The 20,065-nt window shown below is 39.2% G+C and overlaps 1 protein-coding gene across 1 annotated transcript in view; it reads right to left on the bottom strand.

Moving 5' to 3' along the window:
* Positions 1 to 18,479, bottom strand: part of LOC105467634 (SEL1L adaptor subunit of SYVN1 ubiquitin ligase) — a 69,449-nt gene extending 50,970 nt beyond the window's left edge. Inside the window, exons 1-3 of the mRNA XM_011717328.3 lie at positions 18,295 to 18,479; positions 12,378 to 12,415; positions 11,435 to 11,666 (exon numbers count right to left, since the gene is read on the bottom strand). Of these exons, the coding sequence (XP_011715630.1) occupies positions 11,435 to 11,666; positions 12,378 to 12,415; positions 18,295 to 18,364 (340 nt within the window). The 5' untranslated portion in view covers positions 18,365 to 18,479. The remainder of the gene's footprint in view (positions 1 to 11,434; positions 11,667 to 12,377; positions 12,416 to 18,294) is intronic.
* Positions 18,480 to 20,065: the final 1,586 nt, after the last annotated feature.

Genomic DNA, 20,065 nt, shown 5'->3' with positions numbered 1-20,065 from the left:
ATAGAATAAGGATAATGTATAAAGAAAATATTTTTGTATAGCTGTACAATGTGTTTGTATTTTAAGCTAAGTGTTACTACAAAATAGTCAAAAAGCTAAAAAATTTATAAATGAAAATATAAAAGTTTATAAACTAATTATCACTGTGTTACAACTGAGTACGGTATTCAATACAATAACAAGCTATGGAAGTTTGTAGCCTAGTGGCAATAGGCTATAACATATAGCCGAGGTACATAATAGGCTACAATAGCTAGCTATGTGTAAGTATACTCTGTTTGCATAATGATAAAATTAACTAGTGATGCATTTATCAGAATGCATCCCCATTGTTAAGTGATACATGACTGTCCCTCAGTATCACTGGAGGACTGGGTCCAGGACCTGGCCTGGTGGTACCAAAATCCATGAGTGCTCAAGCGGTTTAGATAAAATGATGTAGTGCTTGCATATAACCTAGGCAATCCTCCCGTATACTTTACATCATCCCTAGACTACTTCTAACACCTAATATAATGGAAATGCTATGTAAATAGTTATACTACATTGTTCAGGGAATAATGACAGGAACAAAAACTGTGGACATGTTCAGTACACAGCTGCAACCACCCATTTTTTCCAAATATTTTCAAATATTTGGTTGAATCCATGGATACAGAGGGCTGACTATATATAAGAATCCATTAATTTATAATGATGCTTGTGATATTGCAAAAAAAATTTGATCTTCATCCCATTTCCAGAAATATAGCTCTTAAAATCCCTGGAATCTCTTGAGTGATTAGAATGTCTTCTGTATGATAATGAGATAACTGGTGGCTGGAGGCTCCTAGAAAGCCTTGGGATAGGACTTGGTTGCCAGGGAAACCAACCATTACATTAGAGGGTTAGCATTTACAGTCCCACCGCCCAACCTCAGAAGGGCAGAGGAGCTAAAAGTTGAGCTAATAAATCAATGCCCAGTGATTTAATCAATTATGCTTGCATAACAAAGCTTACATAAAAACCCCAAATAGCTGAGTTCTGGGAGTTTCTGGAAAGCTGAGCACATGGAGATTCCTGGAGGGTGGGTGGCATGGTCAGATCAGAGAGGGCATGGAAGCTCGGCAGCCCTTCTCCCATACCTTGCCCTATGCCTCTCTTCCATCTGGCTTTTCGTCTCTATCCTTTGTAATATCCTTTATAATAAATGTAAATTCATATTTACATTTACCCATTTATCATGCTTCCCAGAGTCCTAAGTGCTAGCAAATTAACTGAACCCAAGAAGGGGGTTGTGGGAATCCTGATTTATAGCCAGTCTGTCAGAAGCACAGACAACCCGGGGCTTATGATTGGCATCTCAAGGAGTGGGGACTGGTCTTGTGAGACTGAGCCTTCAACTTGTGAGATCTAATGCTATCTCCAGGTAGTGTCAGAACGGAATTAAATTGGTAGACATCCTGCTGGTTTCTGCTGGAGAATCCTCTGTAGAACTGATTGCTTACTTGGTATGTGGGGAAACACTCACAATAGGTCTGGTGTCAGAAGTGTTAACTCATTGAGAAAGAGAAAGAAAAACACACCTTCGTTTGGTTTTCCTATATCCTTACAATGCTCAAATACAAAGCAAAACAAATACAAACAAAAACATACTCGTTATTCTCTTTTGGAGATTGCTTGGGCACCAAATTTTCATTTTGAAACAGTTCAAAGGAAATAATCAAGAGTTTATCTAGCTTTCCCTGGATGAGACTATATTTCAGGGCAATCAAAGACTTGATGAAAGAAAATTCTTTATAAAAGAATCCCAGGTAACAAATGCAGGAGGAATGGTAGAATTAGAAAGTCACCATTTTGCAACCCCTAATAAATAAAAGATCCAGGCAATAAACATAAACGGTTGCCAAAATCTCTAAGCAAAAGATCAATGAGGAACTTTAGAATGGTGAGATCAGACTGATATCACCCGACCTCGCTGATTAATCTTAACATCAGTAAAAGTGGAAAAATCAGATACTACATGTCTCTCGACGTAATGCAACAGAAAGTACACACCACCACCTACCTATGAAATACTCTCAATAAAAAGACAGAACCAAATCTACCCATGTCTCTAGAACTAACTCCCAGTTTATAGAATAAACAGCAGATAATGGAACAAGCTCAATGACATTACAAGGACATGACTAGCTAGATCCAAAACATGAGAAACCGTATAGCACAAAGGACACTGCATATTTCTTTAGCAAATAAAATGACACTTAAAAACAAAGGAGGGGCTGGGTGCCGTGGCTCAGGCCTGTAATCCCAGCACTGTGGGAGGCCAAGGTGGAAAGATCACTTAAGGTTAGGAGTTTGAGACCAGCCTGACCAACATGGTGAAACCTCATCTCTACTAAAAATACAAAAAAATTAGCTGGGCATGGTGGCACGTGCCTGGTATCCCAGTTACTCAGGAGGCCGAGGCAGGAGAATCTCTTGAACCCGGGAGGCAGAGGCTGCAGTGAGCCAAGATCGTGCCATTGCACTCCAGACTGGGCAACAGTGTGAGACTCTGTCTCAAAAAAAAAAGAAAAACAACAAGGGAGGGAGATCGGCAACAGATTAAGAGAAACCTAGGTCTTAGCTTGGAAATGAATTCAAACAAATAAATTGTAAACTGACACTTGAAGAAACTTGAAAAATTAAACAGTCTGGGTATTAGGTAATAAAGGAGTAATGGCTAATTCTGTGTATTTGCTGAAAAGAAAATTCTTCCGAGAGAGAGAGAGAGAGAGAGAGAGAGAGAGAGAGAGAGAGAGAGGTAAAAGCACAGGTGGAATTTGCGTTAAAATATTCTAGGAAAGAAAAAAGAGGGAAATGTGGGTATGGTAGTAAAGATGAAAAGACCAGCAGAATGATGTCTATTGAAGCTGAATAAGGGGTGGGAAGGGGGGTCATTTTACCCTTTACTTTTACGCATGTTTAAAAATTTCCCAGGCTTGCTGCAGTGTCTCATGCCTGTAATCCCAGCACTTTGGGAGGCCAAAGTGGGAGATCACCTGAGTTCGAGGCTATGGTGAGCTCTGATTGTGCCACTGCACTCCAGGCTGGGTGACAGAGTGAGACCATGTCTCTAAAAATATAGAAACTAAAAAAAAAAAAAAAAAAAAATCCCTAATTAAAAAATGAAGAATGAATTAAATTATAATATTTAGTAAAAATTTTAAAATGGTAATGCACACTTCGCTATTTTCAAACGAAGTAAACAGAATTACTTTTCTGAAGAACAATTTAACAATGTGTATCAACTGTCTTTTAAACTTTTACATCCAATTCAGTAAATATACTTTTAAGAATTCTAAGGAAATTTTCACAGATATGCACAAAGATACATCTAAAATGATCTCCCGGCATAACATAAACATTTTGGTTTATGGTACCGTATATTTACATATAAAATTATTTATAGTCATTAACTATCAAATTGCAAAATAGCTAAATGACATGGAAAAACGTTTATGGTAAACTGTTAAGTGCAAAATGCAGGCTGCAACATAGAATACACATTTTGACTCAATTTACTTTTCTTAAAATTATTCATACACCTAAAAAAATCCTGAGAGAATATTCTCCATGATGTGAGTAGCTGTTATTTCTAGTTGATGGGATTCAGGTACTTTTAATTTTTTAAAAATAGTTTTTCTATTCATGAAAATGGTACATTTGTAGTAAAAAAAAATTCTAGGGGGAGGTTCCAAGATGGCCGAATAGGAACAGCTCCAGGCTACAGCTCCCAGCGTGAGTGATGCAGAAGACGGGTGATTTCTGCATTTTTAACTGAGGTACGGGGTTCATCTCACTGGGGCTTGTCGGACAGTGGGTGCAGGACAGTGGGTGCAGCCCATGGACCATGAGCCGAAGCAGGGCGAGGCATCACCTCACTTGTGAAGCACAAGGGGTCGGGGAATTCCCTTTCCTAGCCAAGGGAAGCCGTGACAGATGGCACCTGGAAAAAGGGGTCACTCCCACCCTAATACTGTGCTTTTCCAATGGTCTTAGCAAACGGCACACCAGGAGATTATATCCCATGCCTGGCTCGGAGGATCCCACGCCCATGGAGCCTCCCTCATTGCTAGCACAGCGGTCTGAGATGGAACTGCAAGGCAGCAGTGAGGCTGGGGGAGGGGCGCCTGCTATTGCTGAGGCTTGAGTAAGTAAACAAAGCAGACTGGAAGCTTGAACTGGGTGGAGCCCACCGCAGCTCAAGAAAGCCCACCTACCTCTGTAGAATCCACCTCTGGGAGCAGGGCATAGCTGAACAAAAGGCAGCAGAAACTTCTGCTGACTTAAACGTCCTGTCTGACAGCTTTGAAGAGAGTAGTGGTTCTCCCAGCACGGAGTTTGAGATCTGAGAACGGACAGACTGCGTCCTCAAGTGGGTCCCTGACCCCTGAGTAGCCTAACTGGGAGGCACCTCCCAGTAGGGGCCGACTGACACCTCATATGGCCGGGTGCCCCTCTGAGACGAAGCTTCCAGAGGAATGATCAGACAGCAACATTTGCTGTTCTGCAATATTTGCTGTTCTGCAGCCTCTGCTGGTGATACCCAGGCACACAGGGTCTGGAGTGGACCTCCAGCAAACTCCAACAGACCTGCAGTTGAGGGTCCTGCCTGTTAGAAGGAAAACTAACAAACAGAAAGGACATCCATACCAGAACCCCATCTGTACATCACCATCATCAAAGATCAAAGGGAGATAAAACCACAAAAATTGGGAGAAACCAGAGCAGAAAAGCTGAAAATTCTGAAAATCAGAGTGCCTCTTCTCCTCCAAAGGAACGCAGCTCCTCGCCAGCAACGGAACAAAGCTGGATGGAGAATGACTTTGACGAGTTGAGAGAAGGCTTCAGGTGATCAGTAATAACAAAACTTCTCTAAGCTAAAGGAGGATGCTTGAACCCATTGCAAAGAAGCTAAAAACCTTGAAAAAAGATTAGACGAATGGCTAACTAGAATAACCACTGGAGCGAAGACCTTAAATGACATGATGGAGTTAAAAACCATGGCATGAGAACTCTGTGATGCATGCACAAGCTTCAGTAGCCAATCTGATCAATTGGAAGAAAGGGTATCGGTGATTGAAGATCAAATGAATGAAATGAAGCGAGAAGAGAAGTTTAGAGAAAAAAGAGTAAAAAGAACAAAGCCTCCAAGAAATATGAGACTATGTGAAAAGACCAAATCTACATCTGATTGGTGTACCTGAAAGTGATGGGAAGAATGGAACCAAGTTGGAAAACACTCTGCAGGATATTATCCAGGAGAACTTCCCAAACCTAGCAAGGCAGGCCAACGTTCAAATTCAGGAAATACAGAGAACACCACAAAGAAACTCCTCGAAATGAGCAACTCCAAGACACATAATTGTCAGTTTCACCAAAGTTAAAATGAAGGAAAAAACGTTAAGGGTAGCCAGAGAGAAAGGTCGGGTTACCCACAAACGGAAGCCCATCAGACTAACAGCGGATCTCTCAGCAGAAACTCTACAAGTCAGAAGACAGTGGGGGCCAATATTCAACATTCTTAAAGAAAAGAATTTTCAACCCAGAACTTCATATCCAGCCAAACTAAGCTTCATAAGTGAAGGAGAAATAAAATCCTTTACAGATAAGCAAATGCTTAGAGATTTTGTCACCACCAGGCCTGCCTTTACGAGGGCTCCTGAAGGAAGCACTAAATATGGAAAGGAACAATCAGTACCAGCAACTGCAAAAACATGCCAAATTGTCAAGACCATCGATGCTAGGAAGAAACTGCATCAACTAACGAGCAAAATAACCAGCTAACATCATAATGACAGGATCAAATTCACACATAACAATATTAACCTTAAATGTAAATGGGCTAAATGCTCCAATTAAAAGACACTGGCAAATTGGATAAAGAGTCAAGGCCCATCAGTGTGCTGTATTCAGGAGATGCAGCTCACATGCAGAGACACACATAGGCTCAAAATAAAGGGATGGAGGAAGATCCACCGAGCAAATGGAAAACAAACAAACAAAAAAAGCAGGGGTTGCAATACTCGTCTCTGATAAAACAGACTTTAAACCAACAAAGATCAGAAGAGACAGAGAAGGCCATTACATAATGGTAAAGGGATCAATTCAACAAGAAGAGCTAACTATCCTAAATATATATATACCCAATACAGGAGTACCAAGATTCATAAAGCAAGTCCTTAGAGACTTACAAAGAGACTTAGACCCCCACACAATAATAATAGAGACTTTAACATCCCACTGTCAACATTAGACAGATCAATGACACAGAAAGTTAACAAGGATATCCAGGAATTAAACTCAGCTCTGCACCAAGTGGACCAAATAGACATCTACAGAACTCTCCACCCCAAACCAACAGAATATACGTTCTTCTCAGCACCACACTGCACTTATTCCAAAATTGACCACATAGCTGGAAGTAAAGCACTCCTCAGCAAATGTAAAAGAACAGAAATTATAACAAACTGTCTCTCAGACCACAGTGCAATCAAACTAGAACTCAGGATTAAGAAACTCACTCAAAACCACTCAACTGCATAGAAACTGAACAATCTGCTCCTGAATGACTACTGGGTACATAACGAAATGAAGGCAGAAATAAAGATGTTCTTTGAAACCAATGAGAACAAAGACACAACACAGAAGAATCTCTGGGACACATTTAAAGCAGTGTGTAGAGGGAAATTTATAGCACTAAATGCCCACAAGAGAAAGCAGGAAAGATCTAAAATTGACACTCTAACATCGCAATTAAAAGAACTAGAGAAGCAAGAGCAAACAAATTCAAAAGCTAGCAGAAGGCAAGAAATAACTAAGATCAGAGCAGAACTGAAGGAGAGAGAGACACAAAAAACCCTTCAAAAAAATCAATGAATCCAAGCAAGAGCTGTTTTTTTGAAAAGATCAACAATATTGATAGACCACTAGCAAGACTAATAAAGAAGAAAAGAGAGAAGAATCAAATAGATGCAATAAAAAATGATAAGGGGATATCACCACTGACATCACGGAAATACAAACAACCATCAGAGAATACTAGAAACATCTCTATGCAAATAAACTAGAAAACCTAGAAGAAATGGATAAATTCCTGGACACATACACCCTCCCAAGACTAAAACAGGAAGAAGATGAGTCCCTGAATAGACCAATAACAGGCTCTGAAATTGAGGCAATAATAGCCTACCAACCTAAAAAAGCCCAGGACCGATGGATTCAAAGCCGAATTCTACCAGAGGTACAAAGAGGAGCTGGTACCATTCCTTCTGAAACCACTCCAATCAATAGAAAAAGAGGGAATCCTCCCTAACTCATTTTGAGGCCAGCATCATCCTGATACCAAAGCCTGGCAGAGACACAACAAAAAAAGAATTTTAGACCAATATCCGTAATGAACATCGATGCAAAAATCCTTAATAAAATACTGGCCAACCGAATCCAGGAGCACATCGAAAAGCTTATTCACCATGATCAAGTGGGCTTCATCCCTGGGATGCAATGCTGGTTCAACATATGCAAATCAATCAACGTAATCCATCATATAAACAGAACCAAAGACAAAAACCACATGATTATCTCAATAGATGCAGAAAAGGCCTTTGACAAATTTCAACAACCTTCATGCTAAAAACTCTCAATAAATTAGGTACTGATGGAACGTATCTCAAAATAATAACAGTGATTTATGACAAACCCACAGCCAATATCATACTGAATGGGCAAAAACTGGAAGCATTCCCTTGAAAACTGGCACAAGACAGGGATGCCCTCTCTCACCACTCCTATTCAACATAGTGTTGGAAGTTCTGGCCAGGGCAATCAGGCAGCAGAAAGAAATAAAGGGTATTCAATCAGGAAAAGAGGAAGTCAAATTGTCCCTGTTTGCAGATAACATGATTGTATATTTAGAAAACCCCATTGTCTCAGCCCAAAATCTCCTTAAACTGATAAGCAACTTCAGCAAAGTCTCAGGATAAAAAATCAATGTGCAAAAATCACAAGCATTTCTATACACCAATAACAGACAAACAGAGAGTCAAATCACGAGTGCACTCCCATTCACAATTGCTTCAAAGAGAATAAAACACCTAGGAATCCAACTTACAAAGGATGTGAAGGACCTCTTCAAGGAAAACTACAAACCCTCAATGAAATAAAAGAGGACACAAACAAATGGAAGAACATTCTACGCTCATGGACAGGAAGAGTCAATATTGTGAAAATGGCCATACTGCCCAAGGTAATTTATAGATTCAATGCCATCCCCATTAAGCTACCAATGACTTTCTTCACAGAATTGGAAAAAACTACTTTAAAGTTCATATGGAACCAAAAAAGAGCCCGCATTGCCGAGACAATCCTAAGCCAAAAGAACAAAGCGGGGAGCATCACACTACCTGACTTCAAACTACAATACAAGGCTACAGTAACCAAAACAGCATGGTACTGCTACCAAAACAGAGATATAGACCAATGGAACATAACAGATCCCTAGAAATAATATCACACATCTACAACCATCTGATCTTTGACAAACCTGACAAAAACAAGAAATGGGAAAGGATTCCCTATTTAATAAATGGTGCTGGGAAAATGGCTAGGCATATGTAGAAAGCCAAAACTGGATCCCTTCCTTACACCTTATACAAAAATTAATTCAAGACGGATTAAAGACTTAAATGTTAGACCTAAAACCATAAAAACCCTAGAAGAAAACCTAGGCAATACCACTCAGGACATAGGCATGGGCAAGGACTTCATGTCTAAAACACCAAAAGCAACGGCAACAAAAGCCACAATTGACTAATGGGATCTAATTAAACTCAAGAGCTTCGGCATAGCAAAAGAAACTACCATTTGGAGTGAACAGGCAACCTACAGAATGGGAGAAAATTTTTGCAATCTACCCATCTGGCAAAAGGCTAATATCCAGAATCTATAAAGAACTTAAACAAATTTACAAGAAAAAAATCAAACAACTGCAACAAAAAGTGGGCGAAGGATATGAACAGACACTTCTCAAAAGACATTTATGCAGCCAACAGACCCATGAAAAAAATGCTCATCATCACTGGCCATCAGAGAAATGCAAATCAAAACCACAATGAGATACCACCTCACACCAGTTGGAATGGCAATCATTAGAAAGTCAGGAAACAACAGGTGCTGGAGAGGATGTGGAGAAACAGGAATGCTTTTACACTGTTGGTGGGACTGTAAACTAGTTCAACCATTGTGGAAAACAGTGTGGCAATTCCTCAACGATCTAGAATTAGAAATACCATTTGACCCAGCCATCCCATTACTGGGTATACACCCAAAGGATTATAAATCATGCTGCTATAAAGACACATGCACACGTATGTTTATTGTGGCACTATTCACAACAGCAAAGACTTGGAACCAACCCAAATGTCCATCATAGGTAAACTGGACTAAGAAAATGTGGCACATATACACCATGGAATACTATGCAGCCACAAAAAAGGATGAGTTCGTGTCCTTTGTAGGGACATGGATTAAGCTGGAAACCATCATTCTGAGCAAACTGTTACAAGGACAGAAAACCAAACACCGCCTGTTCTCACTCATAGGTGGGAACTGAACAATGAGAACACTTGGACACAGGATGGAGATCACATGTTGGGGCCTGTCGTGGGGTGGGGGGAGGGGGATGGATAGCATTAGGAGATATACTTAACGTACATGACGAGTTAATGGGTGCAGCACACCAACATGGCACATGTATACATATGTAACAAACCTGCACGTTGTACAATGTACCCTAGACCTTAAAGTACAATTTAAAAAAAAAAAAAAGAATCAGGCCAAGTGGGCTATGTCCCAGCTCTGCCACTTATGAACTGTGGGACTCAGACATGGAATTTCCCTCTCTGTCCCTTAGTTTTCTCGTCTATAAAATGGCAACTATAAATGCCTACTTTATAAGGCTATTGGGAGAATTAAGAGTTCATCTGACAGTGTCTGGCACATAGGCACTTGACAAATATTTATTATTACAGGTCTTTGAAATTACATCTTTCCCTTCAATTTGATAACTTAGTGGCAGGTTACTCTTTTATAATCTTGACACAGTCCCACTGTGCAAAGCTCTCCAATCCTAGCTTCGCTATTTGTCATGTGAAATGACTATGATGAAACAAATTGTAATTACATAGAAAGATCACTTAGAATGTTAGAGTGGCTGCTGTTGCTTGTTTCTATGCTGTTTCACTTGCATATTAACTGACACTGCCTCCTTAAGTGACCAGGTCAAATGCCTAGGACTGTGTTAACTATTTTCCAACAGCTAACATAAGCAAGAAACAGAGGAGCAAGGTGACTGCTTAAGCTAAAGGAAGTTATTTCTTCACCAATTTTTGCCATTTTTTAAATTTTGTGATCAATTCTCAATTCAGTGGGAAAATGTGAATAGTTCCCACGTATCTCTCACACACACACACACACACAAGCATATCCTTGGCCAAGAACAGACAATTTATATTATTCATTCTTTATAGTGAGAGTTTATAAAATTTCATCTGTTTATGAGAATTGTTACAAAATCCAGGGAATTAACAGGAAAATTGGACAACACTTCACTGAGTATTGGTAAGTGCCAGTTAAAGTGTACTTTTGGGTAAAATGAGTAATAAAAGTTGCCAAATCTAAAACAAACAAACAAACAAACAAACTCCTATTTTTTTAAGAAGTTCAAATTTGGATTAGTTCCTGAGAGTGGTTAGTAATGGAATAATAAACAGATAAGGCAGTGATCGTTGAAATAATAAATGACAGAAGGGTAGCAAGACATGGTAGAATGGATACATTAATAATTTTTAAAAGGATTAATATTTAGAAGACTATTGTGGAAAAGATCAAGTTTTAAACTGAAAAGTAGAGGTTTCAAGATGGTGAAAGTTAGAAAAGGACAGAAGTACACATAAGCTTCAACTGAGGGATAAACACCTAAATCAAATTACCTAGGATGATCCACAACGTTACTGTAATAATAATCCTACCACAATCCTGAAAACAACCATAGTGGCATGTTCGACAATTCTTCCTGAGTTTCTGTTTTGTATGCTACCCTGACAGATTATTTTCCAAAATTTCTCAGTGAGAAATGTATTTACGTACTGGAGTCCAAAAAGGAATATTAGGATATTAATTAAAAAAAAATGCAATCTCATCTATTGAATTCAGCTTATGTAACTTGGGACAAATCAGTTAAGTGAATAATTTGGTATATTAAAATCTAGAAATTCTCACCAAACTACACTCCATATATTATTTGTGGGTAATAATCACTGAAGCCAGTTTTCTTCAGCCTCTTTATTCATTAGCTTAAAATTTTCAGTTGTCTCCTAAATAAATCAAAAAGCAAGGAAAGTGTCCAGACTACCTGGTTTCCGTACTTTCTTTGGCTCTTCATAGTCCTTGTTTTCTGGATTTGGAGACTCTAGAAAGCTGAGATCTTCTGTGACACTTTCCCCCTCTTGGCTCTTGAGGCTGTCTTCCTCTTCTTGAATAGAGGATTCTAATTCGGATTCTTCTGAATCAAGAAATATTTGACCAGCAACTACTCTGCCTGCAGTAGTATGGTCCTTTACTGACTCATCTGATGTCAAAGTAGTCTGAGAATATAAAGTATTTTTAGTTATCAACAATGCCAAGACTTCCCCCAACCCTATTTGACTGTTATTCTCACTTATCCAGATATCACATCTCCTTCAGCTCCCTGAAGTGCCACACTCACTTATCTCTACAGGCTTCGGCATGTGTCCATCACGTGCCTTCCTTCATCACCTAACTTGTAGTCTTTCTGAATTTCAACTTAGATGTTATTTCCCCCGGAAGCCTTCCTTAATTCCCAAAGTCTGGGTTAGGTTTTCCTCCACATGCCCCCAGCATACTTTATACTTCTACTTCCTGCTTTTATCTACATTCCCTCAAATCTAAAGATCAGAGCTCATAACTGATTGCAGGGTTGGGCTTGGTTAGTACTTGGATGGGAGAGCTCAATCAACCAATAAGTGCATTAGCTCACTGGATTTATTTTTGAAAACTGGAAAGTGGAAAAAATGACACCGGTTAAATTTTCAAACTTAGACACACACACACACACAGAGCACATTCAAGTTGAAATGAAATTTTACTATCCCCTCTTGTAGGTATTTTCTCCCTCCAGAAAAACTAGACCTAATACTAATACCATCTGTCTTTTTCTGTCCTTTTAAATTCAATTGTTACTCAAAAGTTGCAGATTTCATATCCTTTCTAAGACACGTAATTCATGCTTTTAAATCAGGCAGCAAATACTGGTCAATACACATTTTAGTACATACCTTGGAATCTAAGGATTCATCCTGGCTGCCTTCTTCATCTGCAAAGAAATTTTAAGACAATTTAGTAATCTTTCTTGTTGAGAAATTATAGTTATTATTAAAAGAAAACATTTGAAAAGTATAGTATATAATGATCAAACATTGGATAAATAAACCTAGAATTATTTTAAAATTAGCTATATTCAGCAATTGTTCAGAAAAGATCAAATGAAAGTGAAAAAAAAATGGGTTGGGGGTTTAGTTTCTCTCTTTCTCCAGGGGAAGACATTAGCTTCATCTGTTACAAAGGTAGGAAGACCAACAGCCTCCACCAACAAAAACAGGTATTTCTTCACATGCCATCCAATTCTTGTGGGTCTATTTAGCCTATTTCTGAGAATGAGTTACTAAGTTCATAAAAATAAATCTCTAATTTCATACTCCAGGTTTCCACCTATTCTGTTTCTCTGCTCAGGATCTTGAGTCAGAGTAGCCCATTTTAGTGCTAATTAGTATTTTTATTGTTTACTACTAGAGTAAGGATGGAAACTAAGAATTATTATTTGATAGCAGAGTGGCAAAACAAATATATTTAGGATTTGTGTTCTACTCTACTCAGAGATAACCAGATGCAGGTAAAAAGCAGCATGGTCCTGTCATATGTTCACTCAATTGAGAGCTATGTATTAGGAAATCAATAACTTGCATTAAACAATTAAAAACAGTCACCGGTCACAACTTTCACACAGCTTGCTTTTGGTGTTGTCTGATTATATTAATGTTCCTTCTGTTACTCTTTACATGTTTTCTGACTATTACTTTTCTGGCTACTTGTTACCCTTCTTCCTGCTCTTACATAAACACATGCAACAACTTAATGTTCAGACGCAAATGCGTGATTTTTGTATTCCTTGCCAGTTTAAAACAGCAAATCTGTCAGATCATCTTTAAGTTGCCCTCTTGCTCTTAAAATTACCTAATTTTATTCAGGAGTGAGTTTCAGTTTTACCCACTCTATATAAGCTGTATGAGAAATTAACCAGTAGACAAAATCTTGTAAGGCCATGTGATTTTTACTAGAAAATTTGCTATTAGAGTTTCATTTATACTTTACTTCATATGGCTTTATCTTAAATATTATTTGTAATTTGTAACTCTAAAATACAACAAAAAACATGTGTAAGAGTTTTTCAAAGTACTAAGACTAAGAAGTATAATAAACTCAATTATGCACAAAATACAAGACACTATCTCACAATATTTGAGTATTTGAGAAAACTAGCCCACTAGTGAGGTTTTGCCATATATGAAAGTGCTGTGAAGTTGACGAAAATTTAAATTACAGCTACTATTCATATTCACCTACGTTTAGATTACCTTCAAAGTATGTTTTACTTCTGGCAGATGAACAGAAGGTTATGCCACATATTAGTCTCATAGTGCCCATAACATTACGAAATGATGTCAGTTAATTAACAATTGTCCTTCATGTTAACTTCTTCACAAGCATTACCCAAAGTCCCATTTCTAACATGTGGTTCAAATTCCATTCTCAGCAAATCTTTAAAGAAAAAAAACCATCTCTATAACAAAGTTGTACTGTAAGTACATGTAATTAATCACAAACTTCAACTAGTTAATATATCAAGAACAGACATTAAATGTTTAAACGTATATTAAATATCCCCAAATGCTGAATGAAACTTTAGCTGGAACTCTAAATCACTCTCACTAAATTGCTACATTTAGTACCTCACCACAACAGGCTACATAGGTAGCTAACAGATGAATCATATAGACACACCAGTAAATACACTTGAAGACATGTACATTTCACACAGCACAAGCTGTTAGGCATTAGAGTAGCAAAATGTGTTTTCCAACTCCAAGAAACATGATTTGTGACATCAGGGTTATTTCATGTGAATTGCATCATGCTTCTCTTTCTCTCCCTCTCTCTTCGCAATCTGGACTATATACTAATATTACCGGTAAATAAGATAATTCTCAGTTACTAAACTGGGAAAGCCTACTCCAGATGGTAGTCTCAAAGCATAAGCTATTTTCTTTTTCAAACTGATACAAACATTCACACAACACTTTTTAAAGAGTTGTTTATAACCCAGGAACTTCTGATATGTAGTATTCAGGTAAGGATTAAAGAGACTGAAGTTATGCATAAATAAAAAGCAAATAGTAATGTTTTCATCAGAACACAGATATCAAGCAACAAGAAAAAATGCAAAAGGATTAAGTTATGCATTTCTCGCTCATCCAAATGGTTCATACTACTTTATTTAACTGTACACCTTCCTTTGAAAAAGACCAGTTTTTATTTTTATTGTATTAGCTAACAAAACTGCAAAGTACCAGAGATATGCTTTCAGGGAAAAGTAACCACTACAAAATCATTTTTCCACTCATCATGTAAATTAAACAGACTGACAACCTTTAAACACAGAAAGTCTAAAGAGTTTGGTGAAAACAGACCAGATCCCTGTTCTCTGCGTTAGCTCTGAATCGGTACAGATCCTAAGACATTCTCGATTCTAAATTTCTTCAATTCTGAGGCCTGGAGAGCTAGTTCTGGAACCTGGCTTCATCAAATGTTAATTCTGACACACATGGTTCAGTAATAAAAGCTTGCTCGGCCTCTGTTTCTCAACCTGTCAAAAGGGGTAACACCTCTGTCCCGCTGACTCACAATGTTTTAAGGAACAACTAAACCAGTGAAATTAAACATCCTCTGCTATCTGAAAACTACTCTCTGAATTTATAATTATTACCTGAAATACCTGGCAGTGGACCTCACTAAAATGACTAAAAAGAAAAATAAAGGTTAAGCCATTTGCCTCTTCCTGCCAAAAATAAGAAACATGCATTTGTGAGAAAAACTATAACGTTTTCACTATTATCCTGAGAAAATGAAGAAATATCCTTTTAGTGTCCTCCTTTAAATTTATTAACAGAAAAGAGAAAATGTTTCTAATATTAGCCACATGTTAATGACGAGGATATCTTCTGAAAAGTGTATCACTGGGTGATTTCCTTTCTGTATACTTAAATAAACCTAAATGGGATAGCCTTCTACATACCTGGGCTATATAGTGTAGCCTATTGTTCCTAAGCTACAAATCTGTACAGCATGTGACTATACAGACTACTGTAGGCAACTGTAACATAAAAGTATTTGTGCACATAAACATAGCTAAACATAGAAAAGCTACAGTAAAAATATGGTGTAAAAGATTAAAAAACGTGTACCTGTCTAGGGCACTTACCATAAATGGAAGTTGCAGGATTAAGAGCTGCTGTGGGTGAGTGAGTGGTGAGTGAATGTGAAGCCTAGGATGTTACTATACACTACTGTAAACACTGTACACTTAAACTACACTAAATTTATTTTTTTTTAAAGTGTGCTACCATGTTACAATGGCTACAAATCACCAGGTGACAGGAATTTTTCAGCTCCATTATATTCTTACAGGGCCACTATCTTACATGGGGTTCATTGCTGACCAAAAGGTCATTATGTAGCATATGACTATATCATATTTTTACATGACTCTAAAACATGATATTAGATAACAGCTACCAACAGCAATAGAATCAAGATTATCTCTGTTGGCTGACCATACTCGACCTGGATAAACGCGACCTGCCCTGGGTAACCACTAACATTCACACACAAAATTATCACCAAAAACTTGATTTTCATACTGGAGTAAAACTTTAAACTTTGAGGCCAAAATCCTGTGAATGAAAATGACAACTGAAAATCCACTGCCTAATTTATACAACTTTATTTTACACAGTTTTTTTTTTTTTTTTTGACACAGGGTCTCACTCTGTTGTCCAGGCTGGAGTGCAGTGGCATAATCACAGCTCAGTGCAGCCTCAACCTCCTGGGGCTCACTTCATCCTCCCACCTCAGCCTCCCAAGTAGTTGGAACTACATGTGTGCACCACCACATCTGGAGTTAGGTAGAGATGGGGTTTCGCCATGTTGCCCAGGTTGGTCTTGAACTCCTGGGCTCAAGTGATCCTCCCACTTCAGCCACCCAAAGTGCTGGGATTACAGGCATGAGCCTGGCCCGCACAGGTGTTTTATGATACATGAACTTCATGTGAGCACAGTACTGCCTTTATTACCTTTTAGCACCCACATCTACATTGTTTTAGTTCCAGCTAAGGCTTTTGCCTTTACCATGGAAATGTTTTGGTACAGCTTTAACTACCATGGAAATCAGAGCAGACATTTCTTGAATACAGTCCTCTACCTACGTCAATACAACCCAAGGACTTAATCTATCAGTGTTGAGTCTTTTATTATAATATCCTGAAAGCCCCAACTGTTGATCTTCAAATATCTTTTCCACTAGCATGGAGCTGTAAGTATATGAAATGTAGTCAAAGACAGACAGAAAAATTTCTATGCTTTAATTTTCTTTAAACTCTGCCAATTAAATTCAGAGGGATACACACCGTGCTCTTTCATTACTGTAGTTCTCTTTAGTGTGAAGAATCCCTCATGGAGATTGTTAATCTATGTATACCTGAGCTGTTCCAGACCTAAAACCACATGTTTAACAACCCCATAAGAGGAATTCTGATGCAGAAGGTCCATGGTCCAGCAGGTACTCTACTCATTAAGCTCAACAACTTCATTTCATGCTTTTTGATCAAATATTAAATAACTGCTAAAAGTGCTTCCAGAGTTATGTAGAGTCTAAAGATCTGGTCATTAAACTCAAACCACCACTACTACTGGAGGGAGGCGAGTGGACCTCAAAGAATGACGTTGGCAGTAAAGTAATTAGCACAGGGTTGGTGCTTTTGAAATGGAATTTCAAACCACATCATGGATAGAATTTAGGTTTAGGCCTCTTATTTTAGAAGCAGAATGACGTTATGGCACTGATTTACAACTAGGACAGGTAATTTGGGGATTCAAATAACCACCTGGGAAATTTTCTGTTAAAAAAAAGCTGACATTTATTTAAAAAAAAAGTTGACATTTATACTCTGTGTTGTCTCCCCAAAACGTAAAGCCACAGAACAGCTGTCTTGTTAACTGAAACAGATTAAAATTCCAAAGTTTACTGTACTAATTTTTCTTTATCAACACTTAGAAACACGAAGTTTTTCATGAACCCTCTCAAAATGGAAATTTTCAAATGTAGGCAGATTAAAACATTAAAAAAAGGTGGGGGGTGGGGGACTAGAACCAGAATAAAAATTAGCTAACTGGAAAATCAATTCAAAAGCACACAAATTTCTGTATCTATATAAAACGCAACTTATAAGAACCAAGATTTTCCCAAACATCATAAACAAACATGGGGCAACTCAGAAACACTGCGACAGGTCACCGCTTTCTCAGGAAGGTTTCAAAAAAGTAGAAAGTGGCTACGAGGAGATCAAAAGTCTTTGTTTTTAAACAAAAGGACCAGGGACCATCACAGGTGTTAGGCAAACTCACCAAACTACTGTCAACATCCTGGTCTGGATGGATCCTCCTCTGCCCTAAAGAGACAGCTCCAGGTTTGTCAATTATTTAACTTTCAATTCCCAAGCCCAGAGTTCCAGACCAGACCCTTCCTCTACCCCAGGGTGGAGGAAGCACCACTCCGGCTCCTGGGTCGGGATTCATTCTTTTGGAGTCAATTCCGCGTTCGTGAGAAAGAGTCGCGTAAAGTTTGTTACGTGGGAGAGAGGTGTGGGCAGAGTGACCGCCCCTTCTTTTTCCACCCCACTCCACCTCCCTAAATAGCCCCTTCGGCGCAGGCCAAGCAAAGCCAAAGAGCGAGTGACAAGCCAGTGCGAGGTGTGCCCAAGGAGAACGGGGTCCGGAGTCTGGGTCCCCACGGCTCCGGCCGGCGGTAGAGGCTGGGGGGCGGAGGCTCTGGGCCTTCAGCCCAAGGGGGCGGATACTGACCCGAGGACGCCGAGGCCGAGCTCAGCAGCACCGCACAGAGCAGCAGCGTCAGCCCTATCCGGACCCGCATCCTGCTCTCGGGGCCGGTGCCAACCCCTAGAGATGTCGCCTTCGCCTCTGCCACCACGGAGTCACCGCCACCGCTTCGCCGCTGCTCTTCCTGCTCTAGTCTCCTTCCTCCGCCCCTTCCCAGGCCTCCCTGACCCAGGGCGCAGCCAATCCTCGCCCGCCGTCGCGGGCGTCTGGTCCAATCACCATGGTCTCCCCGCCCGCCCCCATTGCTCCGCCCCGGGGTCATTCATTGGCCAATCATTGTCCCAGGCTCCCACACCAGCTTTCCCGGTTGGACCACGACTCACGGACATGGCCCCTGCTAATTGGTAGCACCGTTTCAACCGGAATCAGGGCGTGAATCAAAGACTGAGAGAAAAGAGGCTCATCCAAGACTACAATTCCTAGAAGGCACTTCATGTGATTAACTCGGGGGATGCTCTTGGGAAATGTAGTCCATCGTGGGGCAAGATTTACAAGTGCGGGTGACTGTTAAAGTTAGAATGTAACTAACACCTGAACTAAATTTTAACTCAAGGCTATGGATTCACAAGCCTTTTTAAATTGACCCAAAATAAATATTAAGGAATAATTTTAAGAACTTGTAATGTGTTTAGCGTTTTTTCCTGTTTTATTAAAAAAATTTAAGTTGGGCATAGTGATATGAACACTGAGAAAAATGCCACTGCTAGTTGAATTTGAGGTGTTTTTTAAAACTTAGATAAAACAGTACCGTGAAGTATGGAAACCAGGGTGCAACTCACTACCTGTCCTCCTTTCTCCGACAAAACAAAAGGAAATAAATCCACTCAGTACAGATTATCTCAATACAGTATTTGTTTTCACTGGGTTCACCAGACAATAATCATCTAGAAAATGTGCCAAGAGCGTCTGAAAAAGTATTTTAAACACTTGTCCTCATCATTCTCTTCTTGTGAGTTGCATTGTTCTCTTCTTTCCTAACTAAAGTCAGGAGACCAGGTTCATGTGTGTGGAGGTAAAGGTGACAGTGATTGCATCGCAGGCACAGAAATACTCTATGTAATAAGCACCAATTCCAGGCATGTTCCAACTGGGTAGTAGAGCAGTGGCTTGGTGTTCCTGGCCCTTCTTTCATCAAACCTTGTCGTTCTGCTTTCCCTATCATCCACCCACAGTCAGCTCTAAGGCCTAGAACCTCGTCCAGCCAAGTGAAGGGCTTTGGAAAAGTCTCTGCTGGCCATGTGTCTTAGCACTTCTGGGCATTTGTCTTTGTCTTCCTTTTTTTTTTTTTTTTTTTTTTTGAGATAGAGCCTTTTATTTTCAGGAAGATGGTAAAAAACCAACCACTGTTTCTCATTCACATCGGAGGAGTTGAAGGAAAGAATTATCTCCTCCAAAAACTTGTCTTTTCAACTACAACCTCCTCGGCTCTCATCACCATTTCTGTCACTAACAATGTTCCCTCTGAGTTCCTCTGATTATAAATCATAGAGTAAAATCTAGTATATTTTCCTTCCTTTTTTGTCTTATTGATAATCAAGTTCTATCAACTCACTATGTAACTTTTATTTTTTAAATTTTATTATGTACCTGTGTTCTCTCCCTCACTGAAGACTCCCCCTAATGCTTTTATTTTCTCTCACCTGGATGATGCACCTGAGTTCTAGCCATATTCACTGACATCATTCTCCCTTTAACTTGAATTGCATATCATGGCCATATTAATTTTCCTTAAACA

Source organism: Macaca nemestrina, chromosome 7 (genome assembly GCF_043159975.1).
Source record: "Macaca nemestrina isolate mMacNem1 chromosome 7, mMacNem.hap1, whole genome shotgun sequence".
Classification (NCBI taxonomy): domain Eukaryota; kingdom Metazoa; phylum Chordata; class Mammalia; order Primates; family Cercopithecidae; genus Macaca; species Macaca nemestrina.
The sequence above is the reverse complement of the archived record's forward strand: the minus strand, read 5'-3'. Positions and strand labels throughout refer to the sequence as shown.